Source organism: Peromyscus maniculatus, chromosome X (assembly GCF_049852395.1).
Source record: "Peromyscus maniculatus bairdii isolate BWxNUB_F1_BW_parent chromosome X, HU_Pman_BW_mat_3.1, whole genome shotgun sequence".
In the NCBI taxonomy this organism is placed as follows: Eukaryota; Metazoa; Chordata; class Mammalia; order Rodentia; family Cricetidae; genus Peromyscus; species Peromyscus maniculatus.
In genome coordinates, this window is record NC_134875.1 from 130,162,793 (window position 1) to 130,183,503 (window position 20,711).

Consider the following 20,711-nt stretch of genomic DNA (forward strand, 5'->3'; position numbering starts at 1 on the left):
CCTACAACAGGGGTCACCTATCAGATACCCTGTAAATCAGATATTTACATTACAATTCATAACAGTAGCAAAATTACAGCTATGAATGAAGTACAAACAGAATAATTTTATATCTGGGCATCATCAGAACATAAACTGTATTAAAGGAAGGGCTGAAACATTAGAAGATTGAGAACCACTAGGTTAGGAGGCGTGCACTTTGTTGGAGGAGGTGTGTCACTGGGGGTGGGCTTTGATGTTTCAAAAGCCCAAGCCAGGATCAGTGTCTGTCTGTCTCTGTCTGTCTCTCTCTCTCTGTCTCTGTCTCTCTCTCTCTCTCTGCCTGCTGTCTGTATATCAGGATGTAAAGCTCTCAGCTACTACTCCAGCACCATGCCTGTTGGCTCCCCAACATGATGAAGATACATATATTAGGAATATGAGCTATTCATCAAGTTTGAAGATGTGTTTTATGAGTATCCATCCATACTTTACCTGAACTGTTTCCAAAATCCTCTAGGCACATAGTATTGTAGTCGAGAAGCAGCTAAATGCCCAAAGATAACTTGAAGGTGTCTTAGAACACCGATATTGTACTCTTTCCTATCTTCTGTTTTACTTAGTGCTGGTTTATCTTCAAATTGTTGAGGATATCCAAACACATCATCCCTGGGATCAACATTGCTCTAAAAATAAAGAAAATATCATTAATAATCAGGGATCAATATTGCTCTAGAAAACAAAAAGTATCATTAATGAACTAATCAGAAGTGTAGTAAAATATGTTGAGATAAATTCCAGTTAGTGAACATACACTTGTTTCCAAAGGACTTAATTTTCAAAAGGTGTATACATTTTAATTTATATTATTAGTCTTATTCCTACCATTTTCAGGTTGAGTGAGAATACAGACATTAATAGCTGTAAAAGAATGAAGCTAAAGCCTCTTTAATATTACATAGAGAAAACATCCAAGTCAATCTGCACCAAAGTCCTAAAAGTTAGAGCTAAAACAACAAAATTCTTGAAGGAAAAATCTTTGAGACATTGTAGTTGGTAATGATTTTTTACTATGACATCAAAGGTAAAAGCAACATATGTACAAGTTGGATCTCAGGAAAGTGAAAAACTTTTGTGTAAATATACTGCCAAGAGAGTAAAAGGGCCCCATAACCAGCCTTCTCAGCTATTTTTTTTGTTTTGTTTTGTTTTTTTGGTTTTTCGAGACAGGGTTTCTCTGTGTAGCTTTGCGCCTTTCCTGGAACTCACTTGGTAGCCCAGGCTGGCCTCGAACTCACAGAGATCCACCTGGTTCTGCCTCCCGAGTGCTGGGATTAAAAAGATTAGCTATTGCTGATTTAAACTAGTCAAAGCTCAACTTCTATCAAAACTACATAAAAAGGATGGGTACTTTGTTGTATTGGAGACATACTCCACTAAGAGGTAGTCCAAATGTGAGAGGCTATTCCAACTTTCAAACATAGTTTTTACAGTCTGAGGAAGGAAAATACAACACAATTAGCTCTTCATATCCACGGGCAGCATCTGTGGATTCATGAAGGTAAATATTGGGAGGAAAACTGATTCTGTACCAAACATGTATAGATTTTGAGAAATTTAAAACAATTACTATACAGCATTGATACTGTATAGAGCATTATATATAATCCACAGATCAAGCATGTAAAAGGATTTGTGTAGGTTTCATTCAGATTGATATCCTGGGATGGGGTGGGGAGACTTGGAAAAAGGTCCTAGACTAATCTCCTGTGGAAACTGGTGACTTAGTAGCCATTGGGAGAATGGTATCTGTTGTTAGAATTTCAAACACAGAAAAACACAGGTAACAGAAGTATAATTTACCTCATTGTCTTGCTTCTCATCCCCAGACATATCATCATCTACATCACTACCTGTGCCTTCAATTGCAAGAATACCGTTCCTGATGGAGGGAATCATATAGAGCTGTTGAATCACAGAATTCATGTAACAAGTAGCACCGGCATTTTTCAGCCCCACAAATCCTTTTGGTGGGCGGGGTCCAACAGGTGGCAGGTATTCCCACTCAGTAAGTGCTTCACAAGCTGAAAAATAAGTTTTATAGAATGAGCATAAACCATTTTGTCCTTTTCAAGCTCTGTTGACAAAACAGTAACACTACTACCTGAACAGTCATCGGAGGCAGGGCCCTCACTTGGCATTTCTCCACAAATAAACGCATTTAAGATAAATAGTGACCCATCAATCTAAAATTCTATTCATTTGTTTTTGAGACAGGGTCTCATGTAGCCAGGCTGGCCTGGAACTATCAATGTAACAGAAGATAATCTTGAACTTAAGATCCTCTTGCTTTTACGACCCCAGTGATGGGGTTAGAGTATGTAATACCATACCTACTTTATGTAGTACTGGGCATCAACGCCACTGCATTTTACCAACTGAGTCACATCTCTGACTCCCAACAAACTCCGTATTTTTTTTTTTTTTTTGGTTTTTTGAGACAGGGTTTCTCTGTGTAGCTCTGCGCCTTTCCTGGGACTCACTTGGTAGCCCAGGCTGGCCTCGAACTCACAGAGATCCACCTGGTTCTGCCTCCCAAGTCCTGGGATTAAAGGCGTGCGCCACCACTGCCTGGCTAAACTCCGTATTTTTAATCTGGTGTTGCCTCTATGGAAGTGTCTAATATATTCATGTAAGATGGTATACAGCTAACATTTCCTTGTTAAGTTTGGTTTCATCTGTACTATTCAATTATTTATTTTCAAAAAATATTTTTATTAATGTATTTGGATATACATATGCTAGAGGTATATGTAAAACCCTTGGAACCCAATGTGGAATGCTGGGAACCCACCTAAAGACCTCTACAATAGCAGCAAACGTTCTTAACCACTGGACCATTTTTCCACTCCATTAACTTTTAGTTTATACATATAACAAGACATGGTGGTTTGCTCAAGCTTTAATGAAATTTATTCATTCATGTTTGTGGTTTAAATAATCCCAAAAGTGAGGGTTTATGTCCTCATCCTGACACTTGCAAATATAGTTAAACTTAGTTCTGCTTATATCCACACAGTGCCTTTTTTTTTCCCCCTTTGCCAAACTCTGTCGTTTTGGTGCCTGTCTTAGATCTTGCTCTGTAGACCAGGCTGGCCTCCAACTCACAGAGATCCACCTGGCTCTGCCTCCCGAGTGCTGGGATGAAAAGCGTGTGCCACCACCACCCAGCCACACAGTGTGCTATTATGAGGAACAAACCAGATGATGGTTATATGTTATGTTTCTGTACTTAGTATAAAGCTGGAAACAATATAAATGCCATTTTCTAGGGGGACATTTAAATGACAATATGCTGAAGGAAAAGGTATACAGCCAATAAATGAACAGGTAAAACACTTCATGTGTTGGACAAGGAATAATGACAGCTATATCAAGTGGAACAAAAAGTGAAGAGTGTGAGGGGGCTGGAGAGATGGCTTAGTGGTTAAACACACGGGCTGCTCTCCCAGAGGACCCGAACACACAGAAGATGAGAAGAAAGATATGAATGATGATGGCTATCAAAAATGCCAGGGGAATAGATGGGCAGAAATGTACTTTTTCAGTGTATACTCTCTTTAGCACATGTTTGCTTTTATTTTTTGAGAGAGAGCCTTGGTATGTATTCCTGGCTGTCCTGCTATGCAGGTCATCATCATCTTTTTGAAAGACACGTAACTCATAGCTTTGGACATCTGAACTTTGTCCCCAGTTTGTGGCACTGTTTATGTAAGTTTAGGAGGTGTGGCATTATTAGAGAAAATATGTCACTTGGGGCAGGCTCTGAGGCTTCAAAAACTATGTGCCATTCTCAGTTCATTCTGTTTCCTGCTTTAGCTCCAGGATGTAGGCTCTTCTACTGTTCCTGCCTGCTGCCATGTTTTCCTGCTGAGATGGCGATGGACTTTTATCCGTCTGAAAATGTTAGCCCAAATAAACTCTTCCTCCCATAAGTTGCCATGCTCATTGTATTTTATCACAGTAATACAAAAGTAACTAATAACAACAGGTTGGCCTCAAACTCACAGAAACCCTTCCAGATACTGGAATTACAGGCGTGTGTTTCCATACCCAATTTGTAACATGCAAATGTATATTACTCAAAAGGAAAACTCCTCTCCATTAAGCTAAAAAAAATTTCACCTCATTATATTTAAAATTTTCTAGAACTGCTGAAAGTCTAATTTTAAAGTCTGTTTAACAATATACTTTTCTATTCTGAAACACAATCTAATAATAAAATCATTTTACAAACTTTTCCAAGATTTATATACAGCCAAGGATTATGCGTGCGCGCGCAAACACATAAAAACACACACACACACACACACACACACACACACACACACACACACACACACACACACACACACACACACACACAAAAGAACATGCTTTAAACCCCAGCACTTGGGAGGCAGAAGCAGGCAGATCTCTTATGAGTTTGCAGCCAACCAGGGCTACATAGTGAGAATCTTAAATAAATATGAAGTTGGTTGGGTGGTGGTAGTATACACCTTTTATCCCAGTGCTCAAGGGGCAGAGGCGGGCAGATCTCTGTGAGTTTGAGGCCAGCCTGGTCTACAAAGTGAGTTCCAGAACAGCCAGGGATACACAGAGAAACCCTGTCTTGAAAAAAAACAAAACAAAACAACAAAAACAAATCGTGAAGTCATTTCTCTGAGGGCCTGAAAAGTTTTCGGAGTCATGAATTTAGATTTTGGTTGCATTTACTGGGGCTACTGACTACAATGGAGACAGGTTATATTTCAGATTTGAAAGATGACATTTAATTTACCAAATACTTGCACTTGTACCACCACTTACACTCCCATATGTATTTGCTAAAAATCTTAGACTAGTAACTAACACAAAAATATTTTTAAACATGTTTATGAAAAGAGAGCAAACAATTTAGAATAGAATCATCATCACAACTTTGTTTTAAAGTACTTACTAGTTATTGCTGTACCAATGTAATACATTTCAGTCAAAGAATCTACTATCTGTTTGAGGTTCCTCACACAGCCAACAGCTAAAGCTACAAGTAACTCAAAACCAGCATTAATTGTAGCTGGTGAACCACAGACAGGAATAGCCTGTTCAGCTGGGAGCTCTCCATTTCTCATATACTGCAGGTAAACATTGGATGCAGGAAATATGAAATCGTCGATTAATTCCTAAACAGTTGAAAGAAAGAATACATATTAGCAATGACATTCTGCAAAGGGTAAAATTTATCTTTTAAGAAAATTTATTACAACTTTCAGACTTCCTTACACCACAGAAAACTTATAGTGGGGTTTTTAGTGAAAATATCCCCCTTTTAAAATGATTTACCTACACAACCAATGTCTTGTTATTTATTTTTAGGTATTAAGACAACTGATTGCTATAATAACTAACAATTTATATTCTACATTTACTCAGAATCTAGCCCTGGCTGAACTTGAACTCTTTGAGATCCTAGTACCTGGCTCTATTTTACATTTACTTTAAAAATTAAATGGCTATTAATGGAAGACAACTTTGAATAAAATTATACTAAAATGACACTTCATTGTCTAAATTGCCCTGTTTAAAAGAAAACTCAAAGAATTAATATATATGATGTAGGCAGGCATATCTCTCAGAGTTCTAGGCCATCCTGGTCTACACAGCAAGTTCCAGGACAGTCAAGACTATATAGAGAAACCCTGTCTTAGAAAACAAAACAAAGAAAACAGAGACTTAGGAACAGTTCAGATTTTTCAGACAAAAAATTAAGTAACACTTGATACTGACATTTTATTTGCATGTTAATACCTAGAAACATGCCAGGCTACAGGAAGACATAACTGTTTTACATTATCTAAACAAATATTGTAACCCTGTTTTGTAAAAAGACCTAATACTATCAATCAGATTCAATGACAACACTTACAAGGATAGGATATGTGGTTTAAAATCAACAACACAGAACTTACTTTAATGAGATTAGCACCTCCCTTTTCACAACCAATATGAAACTTTTTCTCAGGAGTCTGAAAAGCCAGCAGCTCTTTTGTAACCCCAAGGTGTCCTTCCAAGATTGTCTCTTCAATACCTGTTTCACCTGTTCTTTTAACATCATCCTGCCAAAGGAAAAAGAATTATAAATGACTAACTTATGAAATGGAGGAATCTGAACAAGACAGCTAGAAGAATGTGAGTGAGACTACTCTAAACCTTTCCATTTCCAGTCAAGCAAGTTAAAATTATCTTGAAATTTCTAGACATAGGCTTTATAGACTTCTAGAAGAAATGGTAATATGAAGGTTAACATCTGTTGTGGTTTGGGTATGAAATGTTCCTCATAGGATCCTATATTTGAACACTTGGTCCCTAGCTGTTGGTACTGTTTGGGACACTTGAGAAACCTTCGGGTGGTGAATCCTGCTGGAGGAAATATATTAGTTACTAGAAGGACGTGTTTGTTGGCTTTGAGTTTTGGTCTCACTCTCTGTGGTTCTTCAGTTTCAATATGATTAAATAAATTTTTATACAAGTCTTCAAAAGACTTATCAAAATTAGTATATCTGACTACTTTGGGAGGAGAGAGCATCAGCATTTTCTTTTCTTTTTTCTTTTGGTTGTTCCAGAGAGGGGTCTTCTGTGTACCCCTGGCTGTCCCCAAACTCATGGAGATCTACCTGCTTCTTCTGCCTCCCAAGTGCTGGCATTAAAGGCATGTGCCACCACCACTACCACCAGCACCAGGCCAGCATTTTAAATTTAAATAACAATTTGCTGAAAGGCAGAAAAGCTAAAACTGCAGCTGTACCTCATTATGCCATATCTTTTTTTCCACTGGACAGGGCCTCACTATGTAGCCCTTAATTCATACAGATGCGCTTGCTTCTGCATCCCAAGTCCTGGGGTTAAAAGCACATGCGACCATGCTCAGCTTGTTTTTTATGTATGAGTGCTTTGTCTGCAGGTATGCCTGCGTGCCAGAAGAGGGCATAAGATCCCATTACAGATGGTTGTGAGCCACTATGTGGTTAGTAGGAATTGAACTCATGTCCTCTGAAAGAGCAGCCAGTGCTCTTAACTGTTGAGCCATCTCTCCAGCCCTTGTATTCTAAATCTTAAGCACACATTTTCTGTAAGTAGCAATGCATTCATACTATAAAGCACAACCCAACAACACAATGTACGTTCTTTGGTTCCCTGTAAGTTTGGAGTTTATTCACTTCACCAAAATGTTCTAAACGACGAACCATTTATTAATGAAGCATTATTTAATAATGATATAAACAAACATAGTATTAACAATGACTTACCCTAATTCTTTTGAGCCAGTCAATTTCATTATTAAGAAGAACTTCAGCATTGGGTACATTAATGTTACTGTTGTAAGCATAATTAAGAAGGTGCCTTAAAAGAGTAAAGTAGTCGCCTGAATGTTTAGCCCTCTCTCTGGCTGTGCTCTGAAAATGATAAAATACAGTATGATGAATCAGTATGTTCATGTGTGGAATTTTTACCTTATGTTTGATTAAGTATAGATTGCCCTAACTGATACAAGCTCAATTCACAAATTCCTGAATATCCTTGTTGAAGGAAGTAGTTACACTGGTAAATCTATTTTTGGTTTCTTACCCCCAAAACAGTAAAGAGGAGAGTAATGAAGAAAAGTAGAGGCCTGTGTCCCATGCAACATCTGGTACACATTAAGAAGAATTGCTCCTGTGCTACTTGACGAACAGTTCTGAAATGGAAATTAAAAACATGAAAAAATACATAAGTGAGTGAGTTTAACACAGCATGTCCAAGGCTAAGATCAAACACTTTCTGAGGGATGCCTTCTAACCTTTCTCTGAAGACTACAACTCGTATAGGTAGAAAATGCTCTATAACAAGTCTTAAAACACCTACACCGCCCCCCCCACAGAATTTTCATCCAATTGCATTTTAGAAAGGGTCAGTGGGAATTATGTTATCACAGAAAGGATATTGCTGCAGGCAGTAAGTAGTGAAGTACTGATTGCAAAAGCATGGCCTACTAGAGGAGCAACTTTGAAACTTGTTAGAAATGTCAATTCTCACATCTGATGAGAAATGGTAGTAGGTCTGGCCAAGAATGTGCTAACAAACCTTCCAGGTGATTCTGATATTCTCTGAGGACAAATGACATGGGAATTTTATCTAACACTTATGGATCAATCTTTCACCAAGGTTTACATACTACATCAACTTCACTATAATGAATGTTCCTAGGGGGCAGAGACATCTCTGTTTGACATGGTGCTTCTAGAACACCAAAGAGTTTCGAGATAGAGTATGTGTCGAAGAACCAGTTACAATTAAATCAATGACAATAAAACTTTCAGATTTGGGCCTAAATTTAAGATTTTTGAATTAGGGAATGCTCAAATGGTAAAGCCTAGGCAAAGAGTAAAAATCTCAAAAACTTCAAAATGTGAAGCGCTTCTGGTCCCATATACCTAAGAGACAGAAATTTACCCTATATTAGAGAGGGGAAAAATCAGATGCCTTAAAAATAAGTAAGTAAATAAATTTGACATCTGCCTCTCACAAGTATTCTAACCTTGGTGTGTTTCTTTTCTTATTGCAGACAAGAAAAATAACGAGATGAAGGGCTTCCTACAGTACTTTGTCCTATTATCTGTAAGTTTCAGGAAGAGAAGGGTTAAGTGGGGATTGTGGATTCAGTTCAGTGGTAGAGAATGCTTCCCTATTACCACTCCTCCTACACACACACACCAAGACCCTGGGTTTCAACCACAGTACCACACAAACCTGGGCACCCACCTATATACAGAGGGGCAAAAACTTGTAACAGTGGGAACATTTTCAAGAGAAAAGCAGGAAACCTATTACACTAATTTTTGTTTTAGCCTAAACATGGAAAACTTGCTAACTGAAGGATTTTGGAAAGAAAATCAAGGGTGCAAAATCCTGCTACCTCCAGGTTTGAGCTCATTGAAAGTGCTGACTTACCATCTTTCCTCCCTTCACCACTAGCACTCAAATGCATTATTAAATGGAACTTGAATGATTTATCCTATTTGTTTTCAATGTACAGAGCTGTACAACTATGGTAAGGTTTTTTTCAAAGAGGCAATAATAAGCTTTCCCTGTTCTGCATCTGTTTCAATCACATGAAATATTTTCTTTTTTGAGACAGGGTTTTTCTGTGTAGTCCTGAAACTCACTCTGTACATAAGCCTGGCCTCAAACTTAGAGATCTATCTACCTGCCTCTGCCTTCTGAGTGCTAGGATTAAAGAAGTGCACTACCACTGCCTGGCTAAAAAAGTTTAATTGGTCAGACTGGCTGTAATCAAGGAAATTTCTCAATTTCTTTGCAGATCAGTGCATTCTTACTTGATACTCCACTATATCACAGTGGTGTGTTGTGAGGAGTAGGCAAGTTGAACGCGACCTATTAACATGTAACAGCGATACCAATTAGTTTTTTGTGTTTCTTTTTTTTTTTCTTTTTTGAGACATGGCATCACTATGTAGCATTGTTTGTTCTGGAATTTGATATGTAGAGCAACTAAGCCTCAAAATCACAAAGGTATCCATGCCTCAGCCTCCAGAGTGCTGGGATTAAAAGTGTGTGCCACCATGCCTGACCTAATTTGTTTTTATAATTACCTTATATATGAAAATCAGGATAAGACTGATACAAATGGATGGAAACCATTTTCTATAGATTTGAATGCCTTAAAGCTGAATGACTTGCATAGAAAAGCAGCTTGAAACATTACTGATACTGAGTAAATGCTCTTGAGATGAAAAAATGAGAGATTTACTCTAAGTAATTGATCTTTATTCTAGTATGAAATCCATAAGCTGATATGGCAGTCCTGTTTTAAATTTCACACTAAATTAACAGTTGGCACCTAGGAATACAGGACAGGAGGCCAATATCGGATCCAATTTTTCAGACTAAAACTAAACAAATTGAGGGTTAGGTCAAACATTGTTAAATGACTATTTCTTCAACATTAATGTACTGTGGAGAATATTTGGTTTCTATCATACCTTGTGCTAACAAATTTGACTCTACTTATAAAAATAGAATAAAGTTTTTTAAAATTAAAAAGAAACTTACTTGCTGTGACAGTGCAATAGTAAGTCAATAATGAATGTCTGCCAAGCCTTTTCTTTACTTAGAGCATCTAAGGCTGTTGGAATCAAGGCGAAACACAATGTCATCACTTCCAATGCTTCACAACAAACCTGTTCATCTTCCAGGTCTGGCTCATTGCCTGCATTGGTCTGTAAAATTATAATTGGAAACAAGTTACTTAAAGATTCTTTTAAAGAAAAAACATACCTAACATGAAAGTGTGAGGGAAGACTCCTGGTTGGGGGCTGAGAAACAGAGAGAACAAGAAAGGAAAAAAGGGAAGAAACAACAAAAACAAATCTTATTTTAAAAAGTGCAATAAAGAAATCTAATTCTTTATAAATTAATTTAGAAAGTGCTTAAAAGAAATATCTTGTATGACTTCAAAACCTCAGTGCTTAAAATTTCACTCAGTTAAAAAACTACATGGTCCTTCTTGTTTTTTTTTTTTAAGTGAATTTTTTATTTTTTTAGATTTATTTATTATGTATACAGTGTTCTGAATGTATGCTTGCAGGCCAGAAGAGGGCACCAGATCTCATTACAGATGGTTGTGAGCCACCATGTGGTTCCTGGAAATTGAACTCAGGACCTCTGGAAGAGAAGCCAGTGCTCTGAACCTCTGAGCCATCTCTCCAGCCCCCATGGTCCTTCTCTTTATCCATATCTCTTGAGGCCTTTTGGAATAGTTTGGAAACAACTACAATAAAAAATGAAGTCTAAGATCAATATTCTGCTAGGACTCAAAAGGGGTTAAAGGCACATACTGAGAATATATATCATTAATAAGAAGCTCCTAGAGACCTTCTGAGTTATGTACTTTTGAACCAACAACCAATCTCCTTCAACAATTGTTCAGTAAGGGTTTCAAAATTTTTTCCTAACCTCAAATATGCTGTGATTTTATTGAAAAGTCAGTATTATAGCAATGTGAAAGAAATAGGCTTTCAATTATTTTGCTGAATGAGTACTGAGAACTATACCAAACAGATAATACAGGAACACAAAAATAGTAATAAGGACAATGAATGTTTGATATAAAGGGGAATGAAGCTCTACTGAGCAAGGGAGTCCTTATTGCTCAAGTTTTTCTTAAGAATGTAGCAGTTTAAACAACAACAACAAAAAAGAATGTAGCAGTGTGGGCTGGAGAGTTGGCTCAGCAGTTAACAGCACTATTGCTCTTAATAGAAGAACCAGTTTCAATTTACAGCATTTGCACAGTGCCTTTCAACTGTCTGTAACTCCAGTGCCAGGGGATACAACACCCTCTTCTGACTTTTAAGGGGACCAAGCATTGGTACACATAGGTGCATGTAGGCAAAACACACACATAAAAGAAAACAAAATAAAAACAAAAACCACCCCCCCCCCAAAAAAGCTAAGAATGCAGTAGTATCCAAGGATAGGTATACATGACAGAACCCTAATTTATATAGGACCAAAAGATAATGGAAAAAAAAAAGGAATGAGAAAAAGCGAATTCTTTGAAATAGACCTACTTCAGTGAAAACAGAAAAATGTCCCTTTTAATTTTAAAGCAGCCTCATAGCAGTATTAAAGTATTTTTAAAGTAAATCTTTATTCAATGATAGCTGAAATTATTACTATGTAATGATATTTAAAGATGAACATAGAACAAGTGTAGTCATATGCACAAAATTCACTAACATTCATTTTAATACAAGGGATATATTTCTCTTAATAATTCTTACCAGCCGGGCAGTGGTGGCGCACGCTTTTAATCCCAGCACTTGGGAGGCAGAGCCAGGTGGATCTCTGTGAGTTCGAGGCCAGCCTGGTCTACAGAGTGAGTTCCAGGAAAGGCTCCAAAGCTACACAGGGAAACCCTGTCTCGGAAAAAAAAAAAAATCTTACCTTTTCATAAATTTTTGTGATTTCTTCATTTGGGCTGAATACCAGCTGTAATCCCCCACATCCTGATGTCCAAATAATTTTTTGTATAGCTCTAATTACACAAATATCAGGCATGTATCTTGAAGCCTATAAAATAATAATTAAAACTGTTAAGACAACCATTGCACTCGCAAGTGTTTACAACAAAAGAAAAGAAAGCCAAATACTTGTATAGAATTTTCAAAGCAGTTTTGGTCACATCTGAAAGGGAAAAAACCCCAAGTATATTTTGCCAAATAAAGAAAGTATGGCATATTCATACTGGGAAAAATATATAGGTTTGTTTTATATATAAAAGATGTATTTGAGTGTATACATATTCTGGTGTGTGTGTGTGTGTGTGTGTGTGTGTGTGTGCGTGTGTGTGTGTGCATGCGCACGCGCGTGCTTTGGGGCAGTCTATGTAGCTTTGGCTGTCCTGGAAGTCACTATGTACACAAGGCTGGCCTACAACTCAGAGACCCACCTGCCTCTGCCCCTCAAGGGCTGGGACTAAAGATATGTGTCACCACAACCAGCTTATAAGAGAATCATATTTAACAAAAAGGAATGAACCATGGAGCCTTAGAACACTGACAACTCACAAAACATCATCAACTTGTTTTTTTTTTTCGCCTTCTATTTGTTATCCTTATGCTTCAGCCTCCCAAGTGATGGGATTATGTACTGGCACACAATCCAAATGATTAAAATTCAAGAAAATGAACACTTTTAACAGGGCGTGGTGACCCACACCGTTAATCTCAGCACTCAGAAGGAAAAGGCAGGAGGATCTCTGTAAGTTGGAGGCCAGCCTGGTCTACACAGTGAGTTCCAGGACAGCAAGGTTGTTACTCAGAGAAACCCTATCTTGAAAAACAAAAAAAACCAAAAGACAAAACAAAACAAAACAAAACAAAAACCCTCTTTTATAGGGACAAAACAAAACAAAAACCCACAGGGGAGAATTACAGAAATAATCTGTTTTAGGACTAAAGGTTTGAAACTTTGGATTTGATCTTGAGTCTCAACAACACAGAAAAAATATTCTGTGTACTGTTTATATGTATGTAAAAATGTATCGAACGTATATTTTGAAAAAACACTGTTTATTATACAAAAAGCCAATTAAAAATTTATGTACTACCCAGGTGGCAGTGGCACACACCTTTAATCCCAGACCTCAGGAGGCAGAGGCAAGTGCATCTCTCTGAGTTCGAGGCCAGCCTGGTTTACAGAGCGACATCTAGGATAGGCACCAAAACTACACAGAGAAACCGTGTCTTGAAATCTCCCTCCTCCCCAATTAACTAATAATATTATGTTGACATTAGGAAAACATTATCTAGACTGAACCAGTAAAACAAGTGAATTTTTAAAAAGTTCTTTTGGGATTGGAGCGATGGCTCAGTGGTTAGGATCACTGGCTGCTTTTCTAGAAGATTCAGGGTTCAATTCCCAGTATCCAAATGGCAGCGCAGAGCCATCTGTAGTTTTAGTTCTAGTTCTAGGGTATCCAAATACTCTTTTGGCCTCCAAGGGCATCAAGGCATGCAAGTTGTATACAGACATACATGTAGGTAAAACACAAATAAAATAAAAATTAAAAAAAGTGTACAGTAACACTTATGAAGCATTATGTATACACATCATAAGCTATTACATAAAATTATATCTATACTATATCATAAATATTATGTTTATTATTGATACATAATTTTGTGTAGTAACACATGATACATATACATATATATACATATATATAGACACATATATGTATATATACTACTCTTAAGACTACTAACCTCATCAGAAATCTGCTGAGCAAGACGAACAGACACATTTCTAAGCATGCATTCAGACGACGGATTAGGAATGCTCTGAAGGGCACTTTGTAGCACCACTGCTTGATCATGAGTTACTTGGTTGACCTGGAAAAAAAAAGTTAACCCTTTGAGTATTCTATATAAAACTTGACTCAAACATTTGTACCCTACTCATCAACATTCCATTAAAATGTTTTCTTTCCACATTCACACACAAACCACTCCATCTTGCCAACATGTCATCCAGGTAGGACAAATTTCTCTATATTCCCTTATTCTAGATTAATATAATCCACGTTTCTACAAACAGATCAAGTCCAATCTCATCTAAAGATTCAGTAAATCATGAATTTTTTTTACATGTGCACCCTTTGGGGAGACCCTGCTCCTAATCTCCAGTTATCAAATTTTACTTTGAAAATGAGAAAAATTAGGAATATAAAAAAAATAAAACATATAAAAGATAGCAGCTTTTTTTATTTTATTTTATACTATATTTTATATTAAATACTATTTTATTTAATAGTATACTAAGATTTTTAATCAACGAGAAACAGAAGTAGTTAGCTGAATAATTCTGTCTTTGAGTTCTAACTTCTATGTCTTGTAAATGTTTAAGATATCTCTATATTAAGTGTTTTTTGTGTTGTTTTTTTTTCAAGACAGGGATTCTCTGTGTAGCTTTGCGCCTTTCCTGGATCTCCCTCTGTAGACCAGGCTGGCCTTGAACTCACAAAGATCCGCCTGTCTCTGCCTCCCAAGTGCTGGGATTAAAGGCGTGCACCACCAACACACAGCCTACAAATACTTGACAATTATAATATACACCCACAAATACTTGACAATTATAATTATAATACCTTAGTATCTGCAACTCACAAATGGGATATTCTCTGAGTATTACAGGAAAGATAGAAAAGAAGTGTGTTAGTGGCTTTTGTGTGTATTATATGTCATTAAGTAGTCATGTCATGGATTAAATTAAGAATCTGTTTTATCCTAACAAGAGCCCTCCCTTACTGGGTGAGATACAGGGTCTCTATTAAAGCCCAGCGGCTCTAAACTCTGGGCTTTTCTCCTGCTTTGTTTGTGTCCTTCCAAGTGCTGGTAAGAAGAACACCACATCTGTGTTTCCTTTTAACCTATTAAGAATTGCATTAAAATATATGTATTATGTATGTATATATATACATAATTTAAATAATTTTTATGGAAGTTTGCTCCTTTCTTTAGGTCTGCTTCTGAAAATATGTAGCCCAGTATGGCCTTAAACTTCCAACATACCTGGCTGCCTTACAGAAAATATCTAATATATGAAAGTGGTCAGAATAAGATAATACAACTTATCTCAAAGTGCTCATTATTCTGCAAGTATTGTCAATTACCTAATTACTCCCTCTCACTTTCCATCTCCATTGCTCTTTAATCTAGGATTGCTGTTAGGCAAAATCTTGGGTATCATGAAACTTCATTTATAGCTGGGCAGTAAGTAGTGACACACACCTTTAATCCCAGCACTCAGAAGGCAGAGGCAGGTGGATCTCTGAGTTTGAGGTCAGCCTGGTCTACAGAGCGCTTTCCAGGACAGCCAAGACCACACAGAAAAACCCTGCATCAACCCCCCCCCAAAAAAAACATGATCTACAGAATACATTCTAGGACAGTGAGGGCCACACAGAGAAATCCTGTCTCGAAAACCAAAACAAACGAATAGGAAAAAAAACCCAAAAAAACACAGAACAACAATAAACAACAAAAACCCAGAAACAACTAAAACAAAAACAACCTCAAAAAACCAAAACCCATCACTTCATTCATAAATTATTTTGGGAAATATTTCAGAAGAAGGTTCTTCCTTTAAATATCACAGTATTATATTTGAAACAATTACATATCATAATCACCAACACTCCATTCCTCCCCAATTATGATCTACATAATTTCTTTTTTTTTTATTATTTTATTTTTTACAATACTATTCAGTTGTACATAATAGCCCTAGATTCCCTTGTTCTCTCCCTTCCTGCCCCCTCCCCTTCCCCCCAGCCCACCCCCCATTCCCACTTCCTCCAGATCAAGGTCTCCTCCGAGGACTGGGATCAATCTGATAGACTCAGTCCAGGCAGGTCCAGTCCCCTCCTCCCAGATTGAGCCAAGTGTCCCTGCATAAGCCCCAGGTTTCAAACAGCTAACTCATGCTATGAGCACAGGACCCAGTACCACTGCCTGGATGCCTCCCAAACAGATCAAGCCAATCAACTGTCTCACCTATTCAGAGGGCCTGATCTAGTTGGGGGCCCCTCAGCCTTTGGTTCATAGTTCATGTGTTTCCATTTGTTTGGCTATTTGTCCCTGTGCTTTATCCAACCTTGGTTTCAACAATTCTCGCTCATATAAACCCTCCCTTTTCTTACTAATTAGACTCCCAGCGCTCCACCCAGGGCCTAGCCGTAGATGTCTGCATTCAGATCCCTCAGTCCTTGGATGGGGTTTCTGGCCCCACTATTAGGGTGTTTGGCCATCCCATCACCAGAGTAGGTCAGTCCCGGCTGTCTCTCGACCATTGCCAGCAGTCTTTTGTGGGGGTATCTTTGTGGATTTCTGTGGGCCTCTCTAGCACTTTGTTTCTTCCTTTTCTCATGTGGTCTTCATTTACCATGGTCTCCTATTCCTTGTTCTCCCTCTCTGTTCTTGATCCAGCTAGGATCTCCCGCTCTCTTTCCCTCGACCCTCACCCTTCATTGCTCCCACTCATGTCCAGGCTGTTCATGTATGATCTACATAATTTCTAATTAAAAAAAAAACCTCTTCTTTGAGACTTTTGTAGCGAGAGGGTCTGTAGCCTAGGCTAACCTTGAATATGTAATAATCCTTGCTTCTGTCCCCCCAAAGACTTCTGTCGTTGATATCAGTAATTTTGTAACTATTATTTAAAAATTAAATTTAGAGTTTAACCTTTAACTAGGCATCAACCTCTCTCTTTTTTTTTTTGGGGGGGGGAGGTTCGAGACAAGGTTTCTCTGTGTAGTTTTGGTGCCTGTCCTGGATCTCGCTCTGTAGACCAGACTGGCCTCGAACTCACAGAGATCCGCCTGGTTCTGCCTCCACAGTGCTGGGATTAAAGGCGTGTGCCACCACTGCCCAGTGGGGACGTGAGCCACCACCGCCCAGTAGTATCAAACTCGTTAACGTATCTTGAAAACTTCATCAAAATGGCTGAAAGATGCCATCCGAGCAAAGACAGAATGACAGTGATTTCATAATTAGAGTTTAAGCCAATGAAGGTGAGAAAGAAAATTGGTAAAAGGCTAAATTAATTACAACTCAACACCACTGGTATCTTACCTGGTTGGCACAAGTTAGAATTCATTCATGTAGGCTTTTTTTTTTTTTAAGGTTTACACTAAGTGAGAGTCAAGCAAGACTGAAGTGGTCAGAAAGGAACTGAAGGAACTGCCCTCCAAAATTAGTAGTAGGGAAGCAGTAGTGAAGCCAGTGCAGAGTGTGTGTAACCTTTTTTTTTTTTGGTTTTTCGAGACAGGGTTTCTCTGTGTAGCTTTGCGCCTTTCCTGGAGCTCACTTGGTAGCCCAGGCTGGCCTCGAACTCACAGAGATCCGCCTGGCTCTGCCTCCCGAGTGCTGGGATTAAAGGCGTGCGCCACCAACGCCCGGCTGTGTGTGTAACTTTTAATACAAATACACTCGAATAAGTGAAAATTCCTACTAACAAGATACCCACTGGAAAGAAAATTTCAACACTGAGTCAAAGTTGAACTTTAGACTTTTGAATTGCTGAGAAATTTAACCATAAAAACTACTATTTATTATTAGAAATTAAAAAAACAAAACAAAACCAATCTGCATTACCGATGTCATGGGATTCACGCCTTCTACACCTGGCTGACAAGCTTCTGCCACAGCCCGAACATGGCCATAGCCAATGGCAGTTAGTAACAGTTTGGCTATTTTAAGAGCATTGAGGTAGGCACCCCTTCGAGTTTCCATATCTGCATTTGGTAGGAAGTTGTTTCTGGTTAGCATACTCAGGACAAGGGGTAGACCACCACTTTTCAAGAAGTGAAACTGAAAATCGGAGGAATCATCAGCGAGGGGTGCACCAGCAGGCATTAACAAGGCATAGACTACCTGAAAATAAAAGAGGGAGGGGAAGAAGGGAAGGAGTGTATTAAAAAGGATTTTAAACATAACCTCCATTTTATCAAAGACTGTTAAGATATTCTTGACCGTTTCAAAAACATCTAACAATAATCTTATCTATATTCTTCACAGTAACACATCAAAGATGAAATTTAAAGAACATGAACTTCAAAATTGAAAAATCAAAAACCAACCTCTGTTAGGTATAGCACTTGTGAGGCAGAGGGTCCAAAGAAAAGTGAGTCAAGAGACGGACTAAGGCTGCTTTCTCCAAGTTTGGCATGGTCCAAACAAATAGCTCTTAATTTTTCTATTGTTGTACTATCTGTAAGGAAGAGAGAGAGAAAGCACAGTCTGAAATAAAACACAATTCACATCTATATCACTTCTAGCATTTTCAAGAGCATAGAACAGCAAACAACTCAGGTAAGCTTCTAAAGCATAGAGCCATATCTGAGTTGATTTAAAAGCAAACAAATGAGAGACAAACAAAACACTAATCAAAGCCTTTTAACACTCAAGGGACCAGTCTCTCATCCAGGAGCCTCCAGTCAACATGCTCTATTCAGCTGCAGGAGACTGATTTTTAAAAAAACACTTGCAAATGAATAGTTCTTACCTCCACATTTACTGTTTGCCTTATGACAGTATGTATTACCTACTTTGTTTCGACAGAGTGACATCACTGTACCCAAGAAATTGAACCTTAAAAAGACTGAAGAAGGTGAAGAGGAGGAGGAGAAGCCTGACACTGCAGTGCATACCTTTAATCTCAGTGCAGAGGCAGGCAGATCTCTGAGAGTTTGAAGACAGCTAGAGCTACATAGTGATACTCTGTCTCAAACAAACAAAAATGAAACAAACAATCAAAAACCTTGAGTAAATGATGGAACCAAAAAGTAGGACTGAAAAAGTGAGATCAATCTAGATGATTCAGTAGATTTATGTCCTTGCTACCAAACTGATGGATAACCCGAGTTCAATTCCTAAAACATACATGATGGAAAGAGGAAACTAATTTCTGAGGTTACCTTCTGACCTCCACATAAACATGTGGCATCTCTACAAAAAATGAATATAAAAATGCAACAAATATATAAAAAAAGTTTAAGGCCAAGTGTGGTAGTACATGCCTTAAGTCCCAATACTTAGGAGGTACAGCTCAAGGCTAGCCTAGTCTACATAGCAAGTTCAAAGCCAGCCAGAAATACACAGCAAGACCCTGTCACAAAAAAAGTTCAAAAGGATAAATCTTTGGGGCTGGAGCGATGGCTCAGTGATTAAGAGCACTGACTGCTCTTTCAGAGGACCCAGGTTTGATTCCCAGCACCCACATGGCAGCTGACAACTGTCTGTGACTCCAGTTCCAAGGGATCCGACATCCTCACATACATGAAGGCAAAAACACAAATGCACATAAAATGAAAATAAAAAAAAAAAAAGAACAAAAGCATTCCCAAGTCTGTATCTTATGCTGTGCAAAAAAAAAGTTCAAAAGGAAGCAACGAATACTAAACAAATCATTTAAATACTGTTTATCTATCTGAGGAGTCTGAACCAAATGATTGCTTTGTGGCCATTCCAGCCCTTACATATATGTATATCTAAATAATTTTATGCCCCTGATCATATACAAACTTTTTAATTATAAATATGGATGGAAAAAAATTAATCTACCCATAATCTTGCCATCAATAGATAACTGTGGTCTTGGGAAATTGACTTATTTTTTGGAGGATGAAGGACAACACTGAGGAGGCAGAGGCAGGTGGATCTCTGTGAATTATAGGCCAGCAAAACCTACATAGTAAGACCCTGTCTCAAAAAACCAAAAACCAAAACAATGAGAAAGAGAGACAGAGATAGAGAGAAAGAGAAGAGCTTACAACACACTTTGGAATATTTAAAAATATTCTTTACATTGAACTCCTTGAAGGAGGTAGCTCTTAGGAAAAGCAACTCATTCTACTTGGTAAAGCAATACATACTTTAACCAAATATTGGCTGTTTCAAATTCAGTTTACCCGATTCCATTTTTATATGGGTTCTGGGGATGGAATTCAGGTAGGTCATCAGGCTTCCGCCGTAAGTACAACTCAGCCATCTTACTGGTTCAAATTTAAGTACTAAATTGTGGTTTTAAAAAATATGAAGAAAAAGCAATCTTTTATGTTTTTTGCCTGAGCTTCTTGGCAAGAGCTCCATGTCTCCATCTGGTGGCAGGAAGTTCAAACCACAAGCTCAAGGCTTTGCTGTGGTTTTTTTTTTTTTTAATTTTTCGAGACAGGGTTTCTCTGTGTAGTTTTGGTGCCTTTCCTGGATCTCACTCTGTAGAACAGGCTGGCCTCGAACTCACAGAGAACCGCCTGTTAGGATTAAAGGTGTGTGCCACCACCTCCCGGCCGGGTTTGTGTTTTTAAACTATGTTGTGAGGGATCCGTGGTTGGTATGTAAAAATGAATATAAAAAAAACTTCTTAAATTAAAAAAGAAAGAATATGCAAGTAAAAAAACTATGTTGTGAAGGTTTAATCTGTACACATAAAGCAAAAACTGTCTTTGGCAGGTCAGGACTAAATGTAAAAAAAACAAGAGGAAGCCAAATCTATACAGCTGTCAATAAATTATCCAAGGTGTAGAGGGAATGAACAAAAAAATGTCTACAACTTGCCCACTTAAAAGACAG

At 38.0% G+C, this 20,711-nt stretch overlaps 1 protein-coding gene across 5 annotated transcripts in view; it reads right to left on the reverse strand.

Annotated features, from left to right (window-relative positions):
* Positions 1–20,711, reverse strand: part of Usp9x (ubiquitin specific peptidase 9 X-linked) — a 145,099-nt gene that overhangs the window by 30,144 nt on the left and 94,244 nt on the right. For all 5 annotated transcript variants that reach the window (XM_076562498.1, XM_076562499.1, XM_076562497.1 and 2 more), the window contains 11 exons: positions 18,221–18,351; positions 17,736–18,014; positions 13,848–13,973; positions 12,025–12,150; positions 10,129–10,295; positions 7,645–7,753; positions 7,326–7,472; positions 5,988–6,134; positions 4,979–5,201; positions 1,843–2,063; positions 475–665 (listed from right to left, as the gene is read on the reverse strand). In XM_076562498.1, the coding sequence (XP_076418613.1) occupies positions 475–665; positions 1,843–2,063; positions 4,979–5,201; positions 5,988–6,134; positions 7,326–7,472; positions 7,645–7,753; positions 10,129–10,295; positions 12,025–12,150; positions 13,848–13,973; positions 17,736–18,014; positions 18,221–18,351 (1,867 nt within the window). The remainder of the gene's footprint in view (positions 1–474; positions 666–1,842; positions 2,064–4,978; positions 5,202–5,987; positions 6,135–7,325; positions 7,473–7,644; positions 7,754–10,128; positions 10,296–12,024; positions 12,151–13,847; positions 13,974–17,735; positions 18,015–18,220; positions 18,352–20,711) is intronic.